The sequence below is a fragment of the Colias croceus genome, chromosome 3 (genome assembly GCF_905220415.1).
Source record: "Colias croceus chromosome 3, ilColCroc2.1".
Taxonomy (NCBI): Eukaryota; Metazoa; Arthropoda; class Insecta; order Lepidoptera; family Pieridae; genus Colias; species Colias croceus.
Genome location: NC_059539.1, coordinates 10,096,092 through 10,117,417, shown reverse-complemented (window position 1 = coordinate 10,117,417; position 21,326 = coordinate 10,096,092). Strand labels below are relative to the sequence as shown.

Below are 21,326 nucleotides of genomic sequence, written 5' to 3'. Positions count from 1 at the left end.
AACACAATTTAATAATTGGACAATACAACATTACAACACATCATTTTTACATTTAGGGCTAATTTTTCAATCCTTGGTTAAAACTTATTCATAGAATAACGTATTAAACTACCATTTCAAAAAGTAATTCTAATTACGTATTAAGTATTTAACAGTGTACAAGTGACATTTTAATATTATCGTGTAATACTTTATTGGATGGATAAGTTTTAACCAAGGATTGAAAAATCGGCCCTTACTGAAATTATTTTAACTTTTACAAACACAAACTTATTATAAAGGCGGTTTCGTTGTATAATTACTTAGTTATTTTTATAAAACTTCCTCACCACATTAACTATTTATATTGAAATCTAGTTTTAAAAAAATCCACAGTGAGGATATATTATGAAGAATTTAATTACATCATTTATTCATTTTCAGACAAATTTTCATTTTAGTAAAATTGACATCATAGCTTGTGTACAAAAATTAAAACTTAATTCTATGCATAACATAATTCCAAACAAATATTACTAAGTATGCAATGAAATTACTATGTGGTTTATTATTAGAGGCTTCAACTCTATGGGGAGTTGCGTCGCTACGTGCGCGCACTTCCTTACTAGCCCATAGAGTTGATGGGAGAGACAAAATAGTTGCGGAGACAAAAGTTGCTCTTGCGCGCTAGCTCTTATAGGTGTAACAATAATTTGTCTGTGTTATCTACTTATTTAAAATTACTTTCTATTGCTTTTTAACTTGAAATATCTCATATTGATGTGTGCATTCAGCCTATTAAGGCACTAGAAATGTGGACTTTAAAACTATGCTATTTAATAACAAAATCTTACAATAATAGCTATTAAAATCTGCAATTAATTGCTTAATAGTCCAATGTAAGATATATAGCACTATAGATCTGCTTTAAAATAAAATCATTTAATATATTACTCTTTATGAACTTGAGATATAATAAAAAAATACCATATTGACTAATTTGTCAATATGGTATTTTCATTTCCCAATCTCTATATTTTGACTTTATGTGCATAAATTTAATGTGTTTTGATTTGCAACTGTTGTTAACAAACTGTTATTTAAAATTGTATGAAGACACTGATATTCTTAGTGATTATTTTCTTCCTGAAATATGTGATACATAATTTTCAATTGACTAAATGAAGCATTAAAGTTCAAGTTGTAACCTTTTACCTCAATATACCATGATTTATCCATATCAAAAACAGGACACACAACTTATAATCACGCGCCTTGCAGCACACAGAAATGTGCGTCGATAATAAAAATATCTAAGCGCAAACACACAAACAACACATAGCTGCCATAAATTCCACTTATTTTTCTAGATAACTTTTATGGGCCCTCTTCACAATGGGCAGCATTGGGCGAGTAGAGGCAATCACGATAGTGTAGAGCCTAACTGTCTTACCACAAAAAACTTTAGACAGGGTTTAACTTTAAGCGCGGGTTCTCTTTAATCTGGTTTCGTCGTATTTCACATATACAACTATTAGAGTGACAGATCCTTGGTTTAAAGTTAGACTGTGTTTAAATTGTTTTCTGGCAAGACCATAAATGTCTATTATCGGTTGTCATTGCAGATGTTTCATAATCGCCGTAATGGCGGCAAACAACAATCATTTGTTGGGCCAATGTTTTCAATTGTATGGGCCCATAAGATTCATCACTAAAACTGTCACTTGGTACACTTATTTTCTGTCGCAGTCACTTTTGATGCACTTTTTAATATTCGCAATCACTTCATAGCTTATTCACTGTCATAAACTCCCTACTGGGAGTCAGGCGAGTCCTAACTGTCCACATGGTCGGGCTCCATCTTTGGCCCGGGTCGGATCATCACTAGCTTCTCATCATCATTGCCCGAATGTATGGTCTCTATTGTGAGCATCATTTTCTCATCACAGCTGTCATCGCCCGAGTCTGAATAGACTGACTGTGTGGATGTCGCTACCTCCTGGAATATTTAGTTGGATTACAGTCAGTTGTTAAATAAAAGAACATTTAAATAAGACAAATGTGTAGAGTTAAAACTAGTGCACTGATATTTTATAAAATTATCTTTACCAAACATTAAAACTAGTTGGCAGCTTATCTTGCAATTAGTTTTCAGGGAATAATAGTCAGCTAGTACCAAGTGAGTGAGTGTCTAATGAATATCATTTACATTATATCCTATGTATGATAATCAACAATTTATACAACATGAAATACAATATGTACAGCGACAGGAGATAATGGATTTATTAATAACACAGCACAATAAGATTGAGGGTCAAATGGCATTTGTAGATCATAATATAGTGAAGGCAAATTTCAACATAAAGAAGTTACAATCCATACTAATATTATAAATGCGAAAGTAACTCTGTCTATCTGTCTGTTACTGAATCACGCCTAAACTACTGAACCAATTTTCATGAAATTTGGTATGGAGATATATTTTGATACCCGAGAAAGGACATAGGCTACTTTTTATCCCAGGAAAATGACGCAATCCCGGAAATCCCACGGGAACTATGCGGTTTTCTTCTTTGACTGCGCGGGCGAAGCCGCGGGCGGAAACCTAGTGTATTATAAATTATAGACACAATTTGATGATTTTTATGACAATTTATCAAGCACCTCAGCTTGATAAATTGTCATAAAAATCATCAAATTGTGTCTATAATTTATAATACACTAGGTTTAGGAGGACATGCCTTCACTATGTCCTATGAGATATAGAATTTTGATGATAAATTCGTTTAGTATAATATATTGTCACAGGCAACTAACCGTAATCCTGTTCTTAGTGTGTATCCGCACATGTTTAGCAAGATGGTCTGAACGCATGAACCGCTTACTGCACTCGGGACATTCGAACCTTTTCTCGCCTGTGTGCGTGCGTCTATGTCGCTGTAGCTCGTCGGAACGGGTAAATCTGAAAATATAATAGTTAATAGTTGTTTATAGTTCCATAGCAAGTGTAATTTAAAAAAAATCTGTAATTTTTTGGATTTTCATCTTGCCAAAAATTGGTTTCGATGGGTAGATGTTTGTTACACAAAATTATTACTGAATGCATGTTGATGAGATTTGTAGTTTCAACTACCATATTTGTTAGGAAGCTTTTATAACGATAATGTTATAGTTATAATAGTAACTGTTGCTGATGATATTTGCTTTTGTGTTGACTGTAAATAGGCAATTATGAAACTGAACTAATAAAAATGTGTGCGTGTACTAGTGTACACAAGTAAGAAGTGAAACTTCTATATTACCTTATTTTTCAAAAAATAATTTACTATATGCAACTTTACAGACATACGTCGAATCACGCGTGGTAGGGATAAGAAAAAGATGGCGAGTAATGGAAAAATGTCACGCGTAACGAAAAAATGTTACACTAAATTTTTTTCCAACCCCGATAATAGGTTCTATCGTGAAATTAAAGCTTTCTCTGTACATTCGGTATAATTCAAAGAGGACTCACCGCTTTCCGCAGAACAGCCAGTTGCAGAGGAAGGGCCTCTCCCCGGAGTGCCAGCGGAGATGAGCCCGCAGGTGGGACGTCTTGCCGTACACCTTGTTGCAGCCCGGGATGTGGCACACGTGCTGCTTCTTGCGGTCCACTAGCCGGCTGGAATTGATGTCATTTGTTAGCATGTTATGTATGCAGGAGGCAATTATTTGAAAAAAAAATTGTTAAAACTGTTAAAAAATGTATTGTGCACAAACATCTTAAAAAAAATGAATGTGGATGATAATTTGAAACACCATTAATAAGCTCTATCTGCTTAAACAATGACAAACACAAGAATGGCTTCTTCTATATGAATTAAAAGTGTATTAATGGTAAAAAGTTTCTTGTAAGTAAATAGCAACTAAAATTAACATTTATCATACTCACTTCTCCCCCTGATCACAGTTGGGGCACGTACAGGCCACTCGTTTGACCAACCGCTTGCCCCCATTCGGGCTCATGGCCCGCTGCTTGCTCGCTTCACACTCACTGGGGGTCGTCCCTTGGCCCCCATTATTCCCGGAACTCACTGTTACGACCTGCCACTTGCCCGGCTCGTTCGGGTCTTGTTGGATTTGTTGGCCTGGAAACGATAATTATTAACATTTTAGTTCATATAAATTTATAAAGAATAGAAAAAATTCGATCACGAGGCGGGACTCGAACCCGCATCCTTTCGCGCCATTCCGGGGCGGATGCCTGACCTTCAGCCACTCGTGACCCGCCAGAGCGATCGAATTTATTCTATTCTTTCAGTTTTATGTGTCAAAGGGACACACCGCGCGCCATCTATTGAGATGATTAACAACCATCTTAACTGAAAGAATAGAATAAATTCGATGCGGGTTCGAGTCCCGCCTCGTGATCGAATTTCTTCTATTCTTTATAAATTTATATTTGTAAAGCATTTGAATGCCATAAAACCAAAAATATCAATTTCAACATTTTAGTTCATTCCAATTTAAGAGAAAGATTTAATTTAAATAAACATATTAACACTTTTTTTTCTATAAGGCACATACTTAATAAAAAAAATTAAGACATAAATGATAAGAAAGAGTGTGCCCAACAGATGTTTTTATCTAATTCTTATGCACACTTTTTCTGCCTGTATCATGGGTTAACTTTAGTACTTGATTTTTTTTTGTGTGGTACGTCTCTCAATGTTAGCCAGAAGGGCTTCTACATTTTAACGCGGACGCGTTTAGTACTTGAACATACATCAATCCTTCTAATATTATAAATGCGAAAGTTTGTATGGATGTATGGATGTATGGATGTTTGTTACTCTTTCACGTAAAAACTACTGAACCGATTACAATGAAATTTTGCACACATATAGAGGGTAACTTGGATTAACACATAGGATAGTTTTTATCCCGGAAATCCCACGGGAACGGGAACTATGCGGGTTTTCCTTTGCAAAGGCGGGCGAAGCCGCGGGCGGAAATCTAGTAGAACATAAATCAATCAAGAAAAATAATAAGTTGAAGATTATTGGTGTCATATAGAATTTTATATAGATACATTTTAAGGAGATAGATGACGAAGGATGATTTCTTATTTCTAAGTGGTATTGAGAACAACAAATCTCACCAATGGTGACCTGCTGCTGCTGCTGCTGCGGCTGCTGCTGCGGTATCTGCGCGAGCTGCACGGCGCCGGGCAGCCCCACCGCCGGCACCAGCTGCACCGCGCCGCCCAGACCGCCCACGCCCAGCGTCGGCATCTGGATTCACGAAATTTTTAATTTTAATAACTCAGCCCCCGGAATATTCTATTGATACACAATAGAAAATCTATTGTGTATCAATAGAATATCTATCTAATCTAATCTAAAATCGATCGGGCCGCTCGGGACTCAATGGGTTAACCCACTTCCAAAAGGGGGATGTTCCATTAAGCATCTGCATCGAGAAATTTTTTAATTTTGAAACGACTTTAAAAAGGGGAAGGTCCCTTTGTGAACTATTTTTTTTGCAGGTATATCGACATTTTCGCCAATTATTATATTCTATATTTTAGAGAATCGTTTAGATTTTAGAACTTGTGACGTGTATTTAGCAGAAGACATGATAAAGTTATATCAAATGGGATTATTTTTTTTGTTTTATTTCTTTTTTAAAGTATAAAGGAGAAGAGATTTCATCTACACTAATATTATAAAGAGGAAAACTTTATTTTTTTGTTTGATTGTAATGAATAGGCTCATAAACTACTGGACCGATTTTGATGAAATTTGGCACAGACAATCTTTAGACCCTGAAAAAGAACATAGGCCACTCTTTATTGCAAAATATGTACCACGGGCGAAGCCGGGGCGGACCGCTAGTGAATTTATATAGTCATAAAATACACATAATATGCGTTTCTATTTTTAAATCTCTACGATTAAAGAATGAATTCAAAACAATATTCCAGTTTTCGAGCATCAGTAATTAACGAGTAATAAGAATACATTTCACACTATCCAATTCCCTGTGTATCAATAGAAAGTTGATATTTCAATTCTGAAACAATCTACACATTATGTAGATTAGTGAACTAAATTAACACTACCCAACCCTGTGTAAGAGTAAAACGTTCATACTACTACATATATAAATCCACACAAGACTGTGAATCTCTAAAACGACCCACTCAAGTAGATCAATATTCTCCTAGATCCACTTCCCTAAATAGATCTAGATTCACCTAGATCTCCCACAATACCTGTACGACGTTACTCCTCACATTATTGCACGCCGGTATCACGGTCACTTGCTGTCCATTTGGCGTAGTTGTGATTATTGTTTGAGTCGGTTGTTGTTGTATACCGCTCGAGTCAGCTTGCATTTGGTTTGCAACCGCCTTCATCCGAGCAGCGTTAAGGGGCATTTTGTGTTAGATTTTATACAATATACATATATAGCAAGTGTTAAATATATGAGGTGATATAATAAGCATATAAGAATATAGTGAAATAGGAAAAGTGAAAATGCTATTTAGGATATAATTATAAATAAATACGTCACTTTTTTCTACCCAAACTTTTCCCTAACTCCGGAAAAATACATTTTACTATAATAAAATAGCATATATAGTATATTATAGCATAAATATTGTGACAAATAATTAATCTACGGCCTTATACCCATAAAGCACATAACCAAATAGATTACCTGTAGAGTTATAGTTGCTGGCGTTTGTGAAGCGCTGACTGCGTTTTGTGCCCCTCCATTTTGCTGCACCAAACCAAGCTCAATGTATACAAAACCAAGCTGTTACCAAATTTAAACTAACCAGAAATAGCCCAAGAGATAAATATAATAAAAATCATTTTCCTTTTTTAAGTGGATGAAGAAATAGATAGATAAAAGGATCAAGAATTGAGTACAATAGATTTTCTGAGAATAAGATTTAATAAATAATGCATTATATGAATTTAACTACCCAATGATAAAAAAAAAATTAACAGTAGACGGAAGTGGTTTTCAATAGATCATTAACTATTTTTTCTGTCTTTTGAAAGAAAACTAGCTTATTTTCCAAAAATAACTCCAATAGAAGTTTCAAATGTCTATAGAAAAATAAATACATTGAAAATAGTGCAAGAAATTCCCTTCTATTATAATTAGCATACTGGCAATATTTACATCAATATATATACTATTCCTAATAAACTAGCAAAAGCCATGGAATATTTACCTGAACATTTCCAAGGGAAGAGATCTGTATCTGCTGAATTTGGCCGTTTGGAGTCAACACGTTTGCGACTTGCGGTTGAGCTTGCATCTGGAAATTTCGAGAAAAGTATAAATTTCAAGAATTGAAGACATATTAATATCTCTCGTTTTGCTAGAATGATATAAAGTAACCAATTTGTTCACTAAACAAATGTCGCTTAGTAAGGAAACATTTATGGTAAAAAAAAAATAACATTTACATCTACTTAAAAGGAGAATTAATTTTAATATTACTTTCGAAAAAAGGTACCCTATGTAAGTTATGACAGTGAAACGCTTTTTGAAAGCTAGATAAAAAGCACTTACCTTCGCGGCGCACGCACGGGCAAATGCATGCCGCCTACCCATATTATCATTCTTATGGGAGATAGTACCTCGCTTTACGGCGGTATTGCTAGAAACTCCTGCGGCCGGACACTTCTGAAGTGAAACTTCTTTCGGCGCGTTGAGAGTCAAATTTCAAGTTCGCGTCATGGCTACATCGTCACGTCATGGAGTAAGGCGACGATTTTGGTATCTTTGAATGTTGCCAAAGAAGTTTCACTTGTGACACGTGTGCTCAGCACACACGCTCACCTGCTGCAGCTGCGGGATGATCTGCAGGTGCGGCGCGTGCACGGGCACGTGCACGGTTTGGTACACGGTGTGCCCGTTGGCCATGCTCACGGGCACCTGCACGGGCACCTGCACCGGCACCATGCCGCCCACGCCGCCGCCGATGCCGCCGCGCACGGCTACACCACCCCCTGGTGATCACAATTATTAGTTTTGTGATAAGGAATAAAAAAAGAAAAAATATATATATATTTTGTAACTTTGACATTAAAATTGAATTAAAATGGCTATATTTATTTAAATGTATTATGTATTCAACTTTGATTTTACTGTATTTGAACATGTACAAAATTAATTCTCATCCGCGACAGAGTACTGATCACATTTAGGTTATATTAAAAAAAGACGTGTGGCACTCGGGGACTGCCGCGGTAAAGCTATTGCATGCTATGCCTTCAAGCCACACCTCCGCCCGTCGGAGTGGGGAGCGTGAGGTTATTTCGTTACGGAATTTCTCGATTCGGTCCCCGCGCTCAAGGATCGTGATAGAAGCTATGCAATAGCTTAAAAAGTACAAAAAATTTGAATTTAAATCGTTAAACAGGGAATTAAAATACGTTATATTAATTATTATGAGTTTAAAAGCACCGGATATACTTTGAATTATTTTAAGAACAATTGATTTATTCAATTATATGTATAGGACCACCTCCGAAACTTTAAAAATTCCAGTAAGAAATTAGTTCTCATCAAAACATTTTCAATAAAAATTAATATACACAAAAGACTAAAAATATAATGAAGAGTGAAAATTGGCTTTGCAATTTCTAAAAGTATAACATAATACAATGAGAAACAGTCAAAGCATTTAATGAAATAAAATATAATTTTAATGAACATGAAATACACATGGATATAAATAAAAACATCGAATACGACAGTGCATGTACGACAGTGAGTGCCCGAAATGAAATGAAAACACCAAGCGAAGAAACATTGACCACAGAAATAAGCTGGAGGATTTTATGTTATATTTGGGTTTGAGGTTCTTGATACTTTAATTAATATCCTGTATACATATTATACTAAATGCTGAATAAAAATAATTTAAATGATTCAGACTTAAGAGGGCTTATTCAATTTAACGCAAGTCAAAATCTCCGCGATCTATTACGATAGATCGCGGCTTGCGCTATCCTTTTACTATGAACAGCATAAGTCCACAGGAGAGCGCCGAGCAACATGTCCTCTCTCTGGAAAGGCTCGCTGCCGACTGATTTTAATCGGGTCGCGCGCAGTGTTTTATAGTACTTTAAAAAAAATTGTAGAAAAATAATAGAGGTACCTTAGTTGATCTTTTAAATTTTATCTTATAAGTAAGACGTTCTTTTATTGCAATATGTAAAAATTATATTAAACTAAGTCAAATATCTTGGTGAAAATAATCATTTTGTCGACTATAATTTCTAAAAAAATTCACATTGTTCGGATTTTAATTTCGTAAGTTAGGAGTCCAAAATAAAAAAATCTTTTAACTAACTATTTTAATAAGGATTTTTGCAGTTAGTTAAAAAAAATTGTGTGTTAGATCTGTCAGCGATTTCAGATATTTTTAGCTTCGAAATTGACACTAAAATCGAAATCAAGTAATCATCGGCTCAGTTATCTTGATGGTATTCACAAATACTGTATTAATTGAAAAAAACTCTTAACTAACTATATAGACAATAAAATTTCCTAAAATTATTAGTAATTCATATGTTTGTAAGATAAGTGGTTGATGGACAATCTGGTTTGAAAAATCACATATTTGAGCCAAACAGCGCACGGACCGCGTACACGGCCTTAAATTATTGATAGAATGAAACCGATTTATTCATTTAAATCACCTCAAACCCACATAGGTTATAATTAAAGAATTTTTAGGTTTTTATTTTAACAGTGCTGTGTACTGACTACTGAGTAATTTCCTGAAGAACATCGTAGCATTCTTTTTTTTTATCACTTTGTGCTTATACACAACATTTTATAAGACTAACAATTAATCATTTTTATTAGCGATTTATTCATTTTTTTTATTCCAATAACAACACAGTCCAAGCCTGTAAACATCGGAATTAAATAACAAATAAATCGTGCTATCATTAAAGATAAAATTTGAATTCCTAAACATTATTTATATTACAATATTCAAGTAACATTTGCGTATCAGTCAAACAAATCAATCAATGAATACCCAATTATTTGTGTATATATTTGGGTATTATCGCTCAAAAAGATAATTAATTAATCTATCCATTAAAATTTGCGCACTCCGAACCAATCATTGAATCAGTACCTTGCTCGCCCGGCGACTTTGGCTCCTTACTCTTGTCTTGTACCATCTGTACCGACGGTATCGCGATATTCGTGCCCGGTATCACCATGGTATTACCCTGGTTTATACCGCTCAGGGGTATGGTTATGTTAGTACCGGGTATAGTGATGGTTGCCTGTTGCTCTGCCGAAACATTCATTAGTGAGATAGAAAGACCTGCTTGTGCTGGTTAAATGGGGTAGCGGTGAAACTCATCCAAACTGACGATTTATATGTTTGTTTATTTATAATGATTTGTTGTACAAAAGAAGAAACAAATAAATCTATAGAATTTCATTAAACACTAATTTTGCAAAAGATCGCTTGCAATACTAAGCTATCTCTATCATGTGTCCCTTGTTTTCGTTAATTAAATTAATTTTAAGGTAATTTAAAATCGTCAGTTTTTATGAGATTTATGATACATCAAGGTATGTTACGGATTACGATAGCAAAGCAAATAAACGAAGCGTTAAAAAGATGACAGATCAGTGTTACAAGCGCAAGAAAATAGCGGCTATTGTCTATAACTTACCTGTGGGCAAATGCATGACATTTTGTAAAAAGCCAGCTGGCAATACCGGCGTTCTGACTAGCTGCCCGTTCACTAGGCTCACTTGGCCCATGGATTGGAAGTTCTGAAACATAATTGTACATTTTAATGTATATGAAAAGTTTATTTCAATTGTTCTTGTCTGCAAATTTATAACTTCAGAAAACTGGTACAGTTCAGAAAACTGGTTTTGTCAGTAGGAAAGTATATGCTATTTCTGATTTTAAAATTCCGTTTAAAAAAGATGGTTATTTACACATGAATTCGTGTACATGCAAATTAATTATTGTATGAAAATATAATGCCATTTAGTATCATCCACCCCGTATAGACACATTTCTCCATGTTCTACAGTAAGTTTCAAACTTAATGGCTGCTCGGAACATCATCCGATTCGCGGAAAACAATTTTAAGGTATTAGCGGGACGTTAACCCATTGAGCCCCAAGCGGCCCGGTCGGTCCACGACACAATAGATTTTCTATTGTGTCTGTGATTCCGGGAGCTGAGTTATTAAGGGACCTGTGCGCACGAGCACTCGCACCTGCACCTAACTTCCGAACCGCCATTAAGTTTGAATTGAACTGCACTCTAACTTATAAGATGGTCGCACACTTAATTGTGGGACGACTTCGCACAAGGTGGAAAGATGAATTGGCCCTTGTGGCAGGGAGCCGCTAGATACAGGCCACCGGTGACAGGTCGTGATGGAAATCCTAAAGGTAATCCTCGATGGGGCTTACACTGTTCAACAAATGTTCAACAGTGTACGTCCCATAGAGGATACAACGACGACAACACTAAATTATTTCATACTACATTATTATACCTGCGATAAGGCCGCCTACTGTACATTGCTATATTATATTTTTAAGTTTATAAAATGTATTCTATAAGGTGTACAATAAAGTATTTTTCATTCATTCATTCATTTATACCTGCGCATGCTGTGCCGGTATGAACAGTGCCTCTTGCCCGTCCACAGTGACCGCTTGCATGGGAGCCACGCCCCCCACCCCACCCACGCCCCCCACTAGGCAGCCCCCGTACACGCTGCCTTGCTGCTGCAAATGTACATGGTAATATTAATAAATTGGCTAGACAGATAGGATAACATCTAGATCTACAGCTTCGTTCGAATCGAGCTCTCTCTCTCTCTCTACCCTCCGAACTATCCCCAGATATAAATGAGAAGTTGCGAATTGAAGGAGAGGCAAACAAAGACACTTTTGCATTTATAATATTAGTAAAAAATACTGTTAAGATGTTGATAAGTGTTCAATCTAGTGACTAATCTAGATTGAACTAGATCTATAGTGCATAGTATTTATAAATCCTTACTTAACCGGTTGCATGAGAGAGGTTGCATAGAGCATGATTTTATCTATTAAGAAGAGGCGCATTTAAATATGTTTCATAACCTTAAAATACTAAGCATGCATAGAGACAGACACCAAGAAGCAACTTCGTTTTGTAATAAGTAAAATAACAAAAAAAAAATTATGTTTTAATTTTTCTGAATAAAGTTAAACAAATAATTGTTAAACCATCCAATTCGATTGCAATATTATAAAAGTAAAGAATAACAACTCTTTGAATATAAACTTATTAAACTTTAAGCACATTTTAGAATAATTTTTCATTTAAAATTCATAACGTTCGTTCGTTCAGGTATGAACGTGTTCATACCTGCAGTAATTGTGGATGTATTTGTAACAGCGGTTGCGATGTATTTTGGTATGTTGTTCCATCGGAACTCGTGACCACTCCACCGCCTAGTAATGTTTGTAACTGTTGCATGGATATCACCTGAAAATTAAAAATTTTGATTTTAATAGATGTTGAGTTTCTGGCATTCCTTTTCGGTATTATTAAATTAAGTGTTTGACGAATTTTATACTTTCTTTAGGATCATCAGTAGATGTTTTATTGATTTAGTTATGCACTTAAAAACAGCTATTAACATCTAGATATCAAACCTATGATTTGAGGTCTCATAAAGCACATATAAGACAGATTGTTAATTAATATCCTATTTCAATCCTCAATTTCGAAGAATTGATCAACACAATATACACAGCAAAAAATTGACATTTTCTATGTACTCAAGACTAAAAACTACAAACAAAAGCTGTCTTTTGCGTTCATGTATTCCTGGAATTTTAAAATACGGCGTAAAATGTCAAAATCCAAAAAAAAAAACACTGAAACACACCTGAGGTTGTTGAACCTGGATGCCATTAGGCACTGTGCTTGCTGCATTCACTATGGCTGCCGACAGTTCGTTGCCCTGAAATGTGCAGTTTTTTGTTAATTACAGACACTATTGTCACATCGTGGCAAACCGACAATGACACGGATCTCCTAGAGGCTAAAAACGATGAAAACTATTACCCTCCCAACCGTAAAGCTACCAATTACATTAGTGTAAAGTAATTTCACCGAACTATATACAGTTTTATGTACCGAAACCTGAAAAACACGTCTTCAAAGTCACAATTTATATACAAATGCTAGAAGTGTTGTAATGTCCATGTGCAAGCACTTCATACTTACCAAAGTCCTGGTTGTCGAAACATCAAACCATGCAAAACGAATGCATGCTGTACTTACGTGGCTGGATACTAGTTTGTTAAAAGCCCATGGCAACTCGAGCACAGCTCAGAGTGCAAGAGCTAAATATTAGTTAATTGCGGATTATGAGTGCGATGTTATACTAAACATTGTTATCTCCATGGCAGGAAAGGTTGAAAGATTATGGTTATTTCTTATGGAAGCAACTATATTGTCTACTGTCCTGTCTGTTTTTCTAAGTGATGAAATAGAGTTTCGCAAAGCATTTTTAGAAGTCTTTTCTACAGTTGTACCCTGTTAAAAACTGACCTTCTATTTGAATACCTGAATTATATTAAGCAATTGCAATTTAAATCCTTAACCAGAATTATATTGTACAAGTACAGTGGACTGACAAAACAAAATGCAAAAATAAATTAAATGTATAATGTCAACTCAAGTCATGAATAATTCATGCCATGAAGATAATCATGTTCCATAATGATGTCTATCTATTGCCCTGCCTAACTCACCGACAGCCCTTGCGCTCTGAGCTGTTGCACAACAGCCGTGCTGATGACTCTCAGTTGCGGCTGTTGTTGCTGTTGCTGCAGATAGTGTTGCTGCATCGCAGCGAGCGTGACAGTTTCGCCTTGCACTTGTTGTTGTACGAGCTGTGCTTGGACCTGTTGTTGTTGCTGCACTTGCTGCTGCTGCTGTTGCTGTTGTTGCTGCTGTTGTTGTTGCTGTTGTTGTTGTTGCTGCTGTTGTTGTTGTTGTTGCTGTGCTTGTTGCTGCTGCTGTGGGCCTGTAATTGTGGAATAAATATTTCATGTTATGAAAAGCAAACAGTGACACTTTCTCAGTGATTAAAAGTTATATTTTCTAATAGCTTAAGCTATGTATCCTACTAATATGACAAAACTAAGGATGGAAAAACATAGGTGTCTAACACAAAAGCAAAGAGCAACAATTTGAGTAAAATTAAAAATTAACTTTAATAGCATAAAATAGAATTACATAAATAAGTGAGCTATACCAAATATAATACAAAAATACTGACTATAGTGTTGCTGTTCCTTATCCTGCTGGTCGGGCCCCATGTTGGCGGGGCCGAGCCGGCTGCACGTCGCCGCGAGGAGCGCTAGAGGCGATTGGCCGCCGTTACTTTCCTAGAAAGATCATTTACTTTTAAATAGACGACTCACATAAATACATGTTTATGTATACCTACTTGGGTACAATTATAAATACAATCTGTTAACAACTGGACTTGATTCTATAGTACTTTTATAATACAAACCGGTAGCTAGTTAAAAAAAGAACTCGCTCGACACAATTCATATTTTTCCAAAATTGGTCATAGGTATAATGTAATGTTAAAAGTAGTGATGACCGAGAAATATGGGATCTCTTACTTTCTAATAAAAATTCAATTGTATACAAGTGTAACATAACTCAATTTCAGAAAGGGCAATCCACCACACCTGAGGCATGTCTAAAAGGTTTGGTAATCTCATAGCTTGTATCACAACTTGATATGTTCTGTTTATTTATAGTTTAAATAAAAGTACAAATGTATGTCAGACTCACTGACTATCAGCCAGTGGTAAAATTGATCCTTGGTTTTGGTTTTTCTATAAACTAAGACTTTTGCTAGTAAAATGTAAAAACCGAATCATCCTTTCTACTTCTGTAAAGAAATAAGATGTACAACAATTAAAACTAATGTATCAATTTTTATACATCAGTGATTTCCAAAATTGGTCGAGTGGACCAGCCAAGTGTCCTTGGGTGTTTGTCCTGTAAGATGCCTATATTCACATTAAGTATTTGTGAGTTCAACTACTTCTTAGTAAGACATCTTTTCAGTACTTTAGTAAGAAATTTGACCATTCACCGGTCTAAAAAAAAACCCAAAGAACCAAATCAAAATTCATTAGCTTTTCCATAACTTTTGAAAATTTGGTATCAATAAATTCTATAGGTAATAAGGTTGACATTTTTTATAATGTAGGTAACTTGTAATTACATGTAAATTTAATGATAACAAGTGGATGTGAAACAAACAATACCAATATAGTAGGAACTGTCCACAGCTGGACACATTGTGTTTTTGAAGATTGTTTATAATTAATATGAGATTATCTGTAATAGATTATTAACATCATTATAATAAAAAGGAAAAGAGATGTTGGACATGAACTCATCATCCATGCAATCTCTAATTTCACTCAAACAAATATTATAGAATTTTCAATCATCTGCAGCATGTATGTTAATAGAATAATTTGATCTCTATGTCATACTGGTAGCAGATGTCTTATCTTAGGACCAAGTTTGATAGAATTTATAACTGTTAGATTGAAATATAGATTTTTTTGTACCTAGTTTGTAAGTTGATTTTTTTTTTTAATTCTTCTCTTCTCTTCTCAAATCTTTCTCCCTAACATTATATAAAAAAAAGAATGTATTGGTTAAAAAATTGATTTCAATAAATCTGTTCTGTGTTTTTCTTGGATCAGAAAGGGCGCGAAAATACGTAACTTGAAACTTCAAAATATAATGATATTATTAGGTGGTACCTTTAAAATGTAGTTTCCTTTTTCGCACATTTTTAAAAGTATTTGTGTACATTCAATACCACAATTACAGCTGCCTGTGCAGTGCCTGTGTGTATAAACGTAACTTGGAGGACGATGTAAGTTATATTAATAAAAATGTGACATTACCACACTGTACGTTAGCATAGGTATTCCTTCACTTTAACTTTTAACAAAAAGGTAATATGAACATGGGAAATGGGAATACACAATGATTATCATAATATTCTTATTCTACTACCACAGTGTTCCTCCATTATTCTAAAATAGATAAACTGATTAATAAAGTTTTTAATTTAGGTAGGTTTTGACTTTTGGTTTATCAATTCTGTTATTTTTGAATTCTCAAATCTGACATTCCAAACTTCAAAATTCAAAAAAAGTAGGAATTAGGGATGTGTAGCTGATCATAATTGAACGAATGAAATGTTGCTTCGAATTTTAGGATTTATTCATTATTCATTTCAATCGACTAACAACGTCATTAACAATTTGATGTATGTATATATGCATTATTGTACATAGGTGATTTATTAATTCCTTGCTAAATTAACTCATAATCAGTAAAAATTGTGTTTTTATGACAGCATTATATTGGATGGACATTAAATTGCATACAATGCATCGAGGAGGCACTAGTAAACATGTCATCAAACTTTCTGTAAACAGTCAGGAAAGTATTTGTAACAACTATGTAGTTACAGTCGACACGCCTTTTCCTAACAAGTGCCGGGAGCCGGGAGTCGTCGCATTCAAGGCCGCCGCCGCCCTTTGATCCACCCACCTTAGATCGCGTGACTTTGATTTTACGCACTTATAACTAGGTTAGAAACGAGAACCATAATTAAAATATGGTATTTAAGATTTGGACTACGGTTTCATGGATTAAAATTAATAGATATAATGAACCTTAAAATACTTTTGTATAATATAATTTCAATGTAGAATTTTAATCTATTTTGCGGTATAATATGTGTCTTTGGAAGTTTGGTCATCATTGGTGCAATATACATTACAGTGACAAAGTTACCACGAGGACGATGCTAACAGTATTTCGGCAAGGGAGTCGCACACAAAGCGGTCACAACCTCCTGCGTGTGGCCTGGCGAGACCCACACGGCCGGGGCTGCACTCGCCCCGCCCTCCCCCTGCACTGAACGACATACGAGACCGCTGCCCGCTAGCGTCCAATGTGTTACACAATAACACTGAATCCTTTCACTTTTAAATATTTACCTTTATGATTTTATCCTCACTAATGTATTCTACCTCCACTTTAGTAGGCTCAGAAGACATTATCTACTTTCAACTTGAAAACAATTAAATTTCTTTGTTCACTTATGAAACGCACCATTCTCACGACCGGCCGCCAAGCTGCGGCGAGCGAACTAGTGACGAACGACAACGATCGGCGTCGGTTGTATTCGGAGAACCGCCTCCTATCGCGTTCATAATTTCCAAGTTTTAACTTTGTTTAAACAACTATGAAACCGAGTTAAGCGGTTATAAACCTGCATTATGACTTTAAACTTCATAAAGAAATTTCATATTTATTTGAAAAGACTCCACATTTTCTTATTAATGTTTGAATCACTAAATATTGTGTAAAGGCCAATATCGCTATCTCGTTCTATTAGAGACAGGTCTTGATTATTGGTAGGCAGCAGCTGCGCCTCTCTTCTCCTCCCCGTCGCGGGTGCGGTGCCGCCGCCGCCCGATAATAATAATTGAAAGTAGGAAGGACGTAATAATGGGTGTATAACCTCGCGCCCGCGGCCTCCTTGGGCGGGCAAAAAATGCACACATGTCATGTTTTTGGTGCGCGGGTTGCATTATTTAGCGTGGCATTGTCCTTAATCAAATGAAATTCAAGTCATAAATCTGATAATAACACTTAACTACTTATCAAAGAGTAAGTAGGTACTATAATATAAACAATTCTTTAATTCAATTAAATTTGTACTGTTATTTGGAATTAATATCTAAAGTAATCGATCTGATTAAAATGATAGATTTTAATTAAAAATTCAAAAAAAATTTATGTACCTAGAGCTTTTTTGTTAAAATTTTAAAAACCTCAAAAAAAAATACCAAATATCTAACAAAAATATTAACAATCATTGTAATTTTTTTTCTTTCCTATGTTATTATAAAATAATTACTAATCAATGTATCATTATTGGATTTCACCATTTTAGACAGTAATATTTAGTAGTCCAAGCAGCCTTAAAATGAAAGTGAAAGTCGTTCCACGTTTTGTCAAGCGTCTGTTGCTGTAGCCCCAAGTCCATTATGCACGAATGAGCAGCCGCCCCGTGAGAGCATGTATCCCGGGCTTAATTATCACACATATCGTTGAATGAATTTCAACTCTATACCTTAGAGATAAAGCTCAGTATTTGATCTACATAAAAAGTGGATCACGTATTTCTGAGGAAAATAAATGTATACGTCGCAGCGTGTAAAAAGGAACCTTAGAGGTAATATACACAGTTTATTTTAGAATGCACTTGGAGTTGATTTTACTCCTTTATTGACAAATGAATAACTATTATGGGTGTACCTTGGCGTGGCATGCGGTAGTCGAGTGACGTGATAGTGTTTGCGTATACTTAATTAATAGACGAACAGTAGTGATGAAATCATCGCATTGTTTTGCACAGTTCACACCCAAACGATGTTCTGAACCAAGTTCTACATTTTGATCGTTCGTGCAAAATTTATTTTGGTAAAAGGTTAGATTAACATGAATGGAGAACGCATGAATCATACCTAATGCTATTTCTTATTTACATACATCACCATACAATAGAGGATTAGTATAATTTCTATTAATAAATAGGTGCGTAGGTACCTACCTAATGGCAAAATTAGCCATCTAGGTACCCTATACCTACTTCTTCATATATTCAACGTCTTTTTTAGTTTCTTTAACCACGCCCTATTTTATAAATTTACACATTCAATATCTATTAATTTAATTGACTCTATAGGTACCTACATATTATATCCATGTAGGTACCTACCTATAGAGTCCTTATGCAATTCGAGTAATGATTAAGTCTGACGATGACATTTAATGATAATGCACTACGTGTATCGCATAACCCTCAATACAAGTCGTAATCAAATAAATCGTTTCCCGCCAAGGTGGTCATGTTCGAGTTCTACGTAGGTAGACGCCGTGAGTGCAAAGTGAATGTAGATTTAAAAACAAAATAACGTGTTGAAAGTAATCATTATAAATGAATAGCAATGGCCTTTTGATTACTGCGACAGATAATTAATAGGAGAAAATATTAAAGGTAGGTATAGGTAAGGAAAATACCGAGCTCATCTATAACCTCCTAATTAAAAAAAAAAACTATTTGCCAGTTTTTAACAGTTAGGTAATATGGACATGCATGTTTTGGTTTCTGTTAATAAAACATACTTTCTTTAATAAAGCTAAGTGTTATTAGGTCTCTTTAATGAAACCGGTTCCATTTCCTTTTGGCTAATTGATGCTTTCGTCCAAATTTTCATCCATATAGGTAGTAGGTATCTAGGTACTTATATATTAAGTAAGTATATTCCAATCAATAGTTTGTAGAGATTTTTTAAAATAATCACTGCGCTGTAATTTTAAAGAATAGGTAGCTTTAAAAAAAGCTACTTAAATTCCAGATAGGTACATCCCTAATGTAAAAATATAGCTAGGTAGATTCTTCAATGTGAAGTAAGTAGGTACCTACCTATATTTTGTCGAAGTACCTACCTACTTCAATAAATTGATGCAAATTTTACACTATGAACTTAAAACATACATTATTGTATACAGTGAAGATGCGTATCGCGTAATACAACAACAATAAGGTACAAACTAAAATAGGCGTAACATAGTAAGAGGGGGGAGGGTTGTCCTAGGCAGTGCTGTCCTTCAGCCTCACCATAGTTAGCCCACCCTCCACATTTTGGAAGTCTACTGTTTATTTGTAAATAAAACATAATGGGTATAATGGAGTACCTATGCTTTATACGCTACTACTGCATGTCTTTATTCCGATCAGTATTTTAAAAATTTTAATAATTAACTAAGTAAGTACTTATTCAAGATTTTGTCATGAGATAGAAAGTGACTTTCTCTATATAAAATTAAGTTAAATGGAAGTCTTATTACTTTATATTCCTTTTTTAATAAAATTTTGTACTTGGTTTCATCTAAATATCATCATATGCTTCTTTTAGACACGATTGCCCAACTGTATTTGGAGTAAGTACTTATAAGTAGAGTAACTATTCTAGGGGTTTTGTGCATTATAGGATAGGGTTTCACTTGAAGCAGGAAGGTAACCTGACCTGCTGGTTACAGCTGAGACGATCGGAAGCGGAAGAGTGCGTGGGCGGGCCGGACCGTGCCACCCGCCCCCTCCCGACACGCCCTTGCTCTCGAGACATTTCATCACACTAATTATCACATTAGCTATTTACATCAATCATAGATTTGTTACCCAGAACCCTTGTGCCCACGACCAATAGGTATCTACGTATTTACAATATTCATCGCCAGGACCAATGACTTGATCCTTTTCGAGCTATGCCTCAATTCAAAACTGGACACGAACTTGAAAATTTGTAATAGTCTATACATCGGATGTCAATAGGTAGGTAGGTACAACAATGTAATAGTGAACATATCTACTTATTCGGAATACTGTTGTAGGCGACAATAATACGGTGTACCTTGTTTTATTAAAAAAGTTAATGCGAAGTAGAAGAATTAATGAGAATGGATAATAGGTAATAGGTACGAGGGCCTAGAAAATCCTAATATCATGCGAGAATGAAGTAACCGATAGTCTAGCAAGTACCTAGCTAGGTACATTGTGACTAACCCACAAATCAATATTTTTAGCGAATACCTACCTACCTGAATTGATGAATTGATATTTTCACATAGGTAGCTATACACTTAGTAGGTACATATTTCCTATCAATCAAAATAAAATCGCCTTTAGTGACGTTATTGACGATGAAATGAGATAAAGAGCACACGGTCTCAGTACCTAATGACTGTTTCAATAAATCCCAACTTAGAACATAAATTATTTTAAGAAACAATGAAATATAGATATTTAAGATACATAAGTTTTGTATATCGATTTTTTTATTTTCTAAACTCCGTAAAACAAATGTTTACGACTTCAAAATGAACCTACACATCCTACCTACTCTGATGACGATAAATATCATTTGCCAACCTATTCGTTCGTAAAATAATCGGACACACCATTCATAATAACCAATTAGGGCCTCAGTCATCTGTCAAGAACACTTGGAGTCTGACACCCTCGTTTCCCGCGTTTGAAAAATTCATAAACACACGGTAGAGCGACCACCCACCGCCCGAAAGCGGCCCACGGGGGCGTATCCACCGCCCTACATCCGGAATTACGACAGTTACAATAACATTTCCC

At 35.2% G+C, this 21,326-nt stretch overlaps 1 protein-coding gene across 3 annotated transcripts; it reads right to left on the bottom strand.

The window, feature by feature from the left end:
• Positions 1 to 1,101: 1,101 nt before the first annotated feature.
• On the bottom strand, positions 1,102 to 17,240 carry LOC123706385 (transcription factor Sp4-like). Of its 3 annotated transcripts, none has more exons than XM_045655638.1 (16): positions 17,107 to 17,240; positions 14,331 to 14,439; positions 13,801 to 14,075; positions 12,930 to 13,004; positions 12,404 to 12,523; positions 11,653 to 11,778; positions 10,698 to 10,800; positions 10,145 to 10,306; positions 7,828 to 7,997; positions 7,214 to 7,300; positions 6,688 to 6,750; positions 5,123 to 5,255; positions 3,914 to 4,109; positions 3,497 to 3,643; positions 2,800 to 2,944; positions 1,102 to 1,978 (listed from the first exon to the last, which is right to left on the bottom strand). In XM_045655638.1, the coding sequence occupies exons 1-16, from the start codon at positions 17,164 to 17,166 to the stop codon at positions 1,814 to 1,816; spliced, it is 2,136 nt and encodes a 711-aa protein (XP_045511594.1). In that variant the 5' UTR covers positions 17,167 to 17,240; the 3' UTR covers positions 1,102 to 1,813. The 3 variants fall into 3 exon arrangements, with proteins under 3 accessions (XP_045511594.1, XP_045511595.1, XP_045511596.1); XM_045655639.1 differs by lacking the exon at positions 17,107 to 17,240 and adding an exon at positions 16,000 to 16,027; XM_045655640.1 differs by lacking the exon at positions 6,688 to 6,750.
• Between the last annotated feature and the right edge of the window lie 4,086 nt (positions 17,241 to 21,326).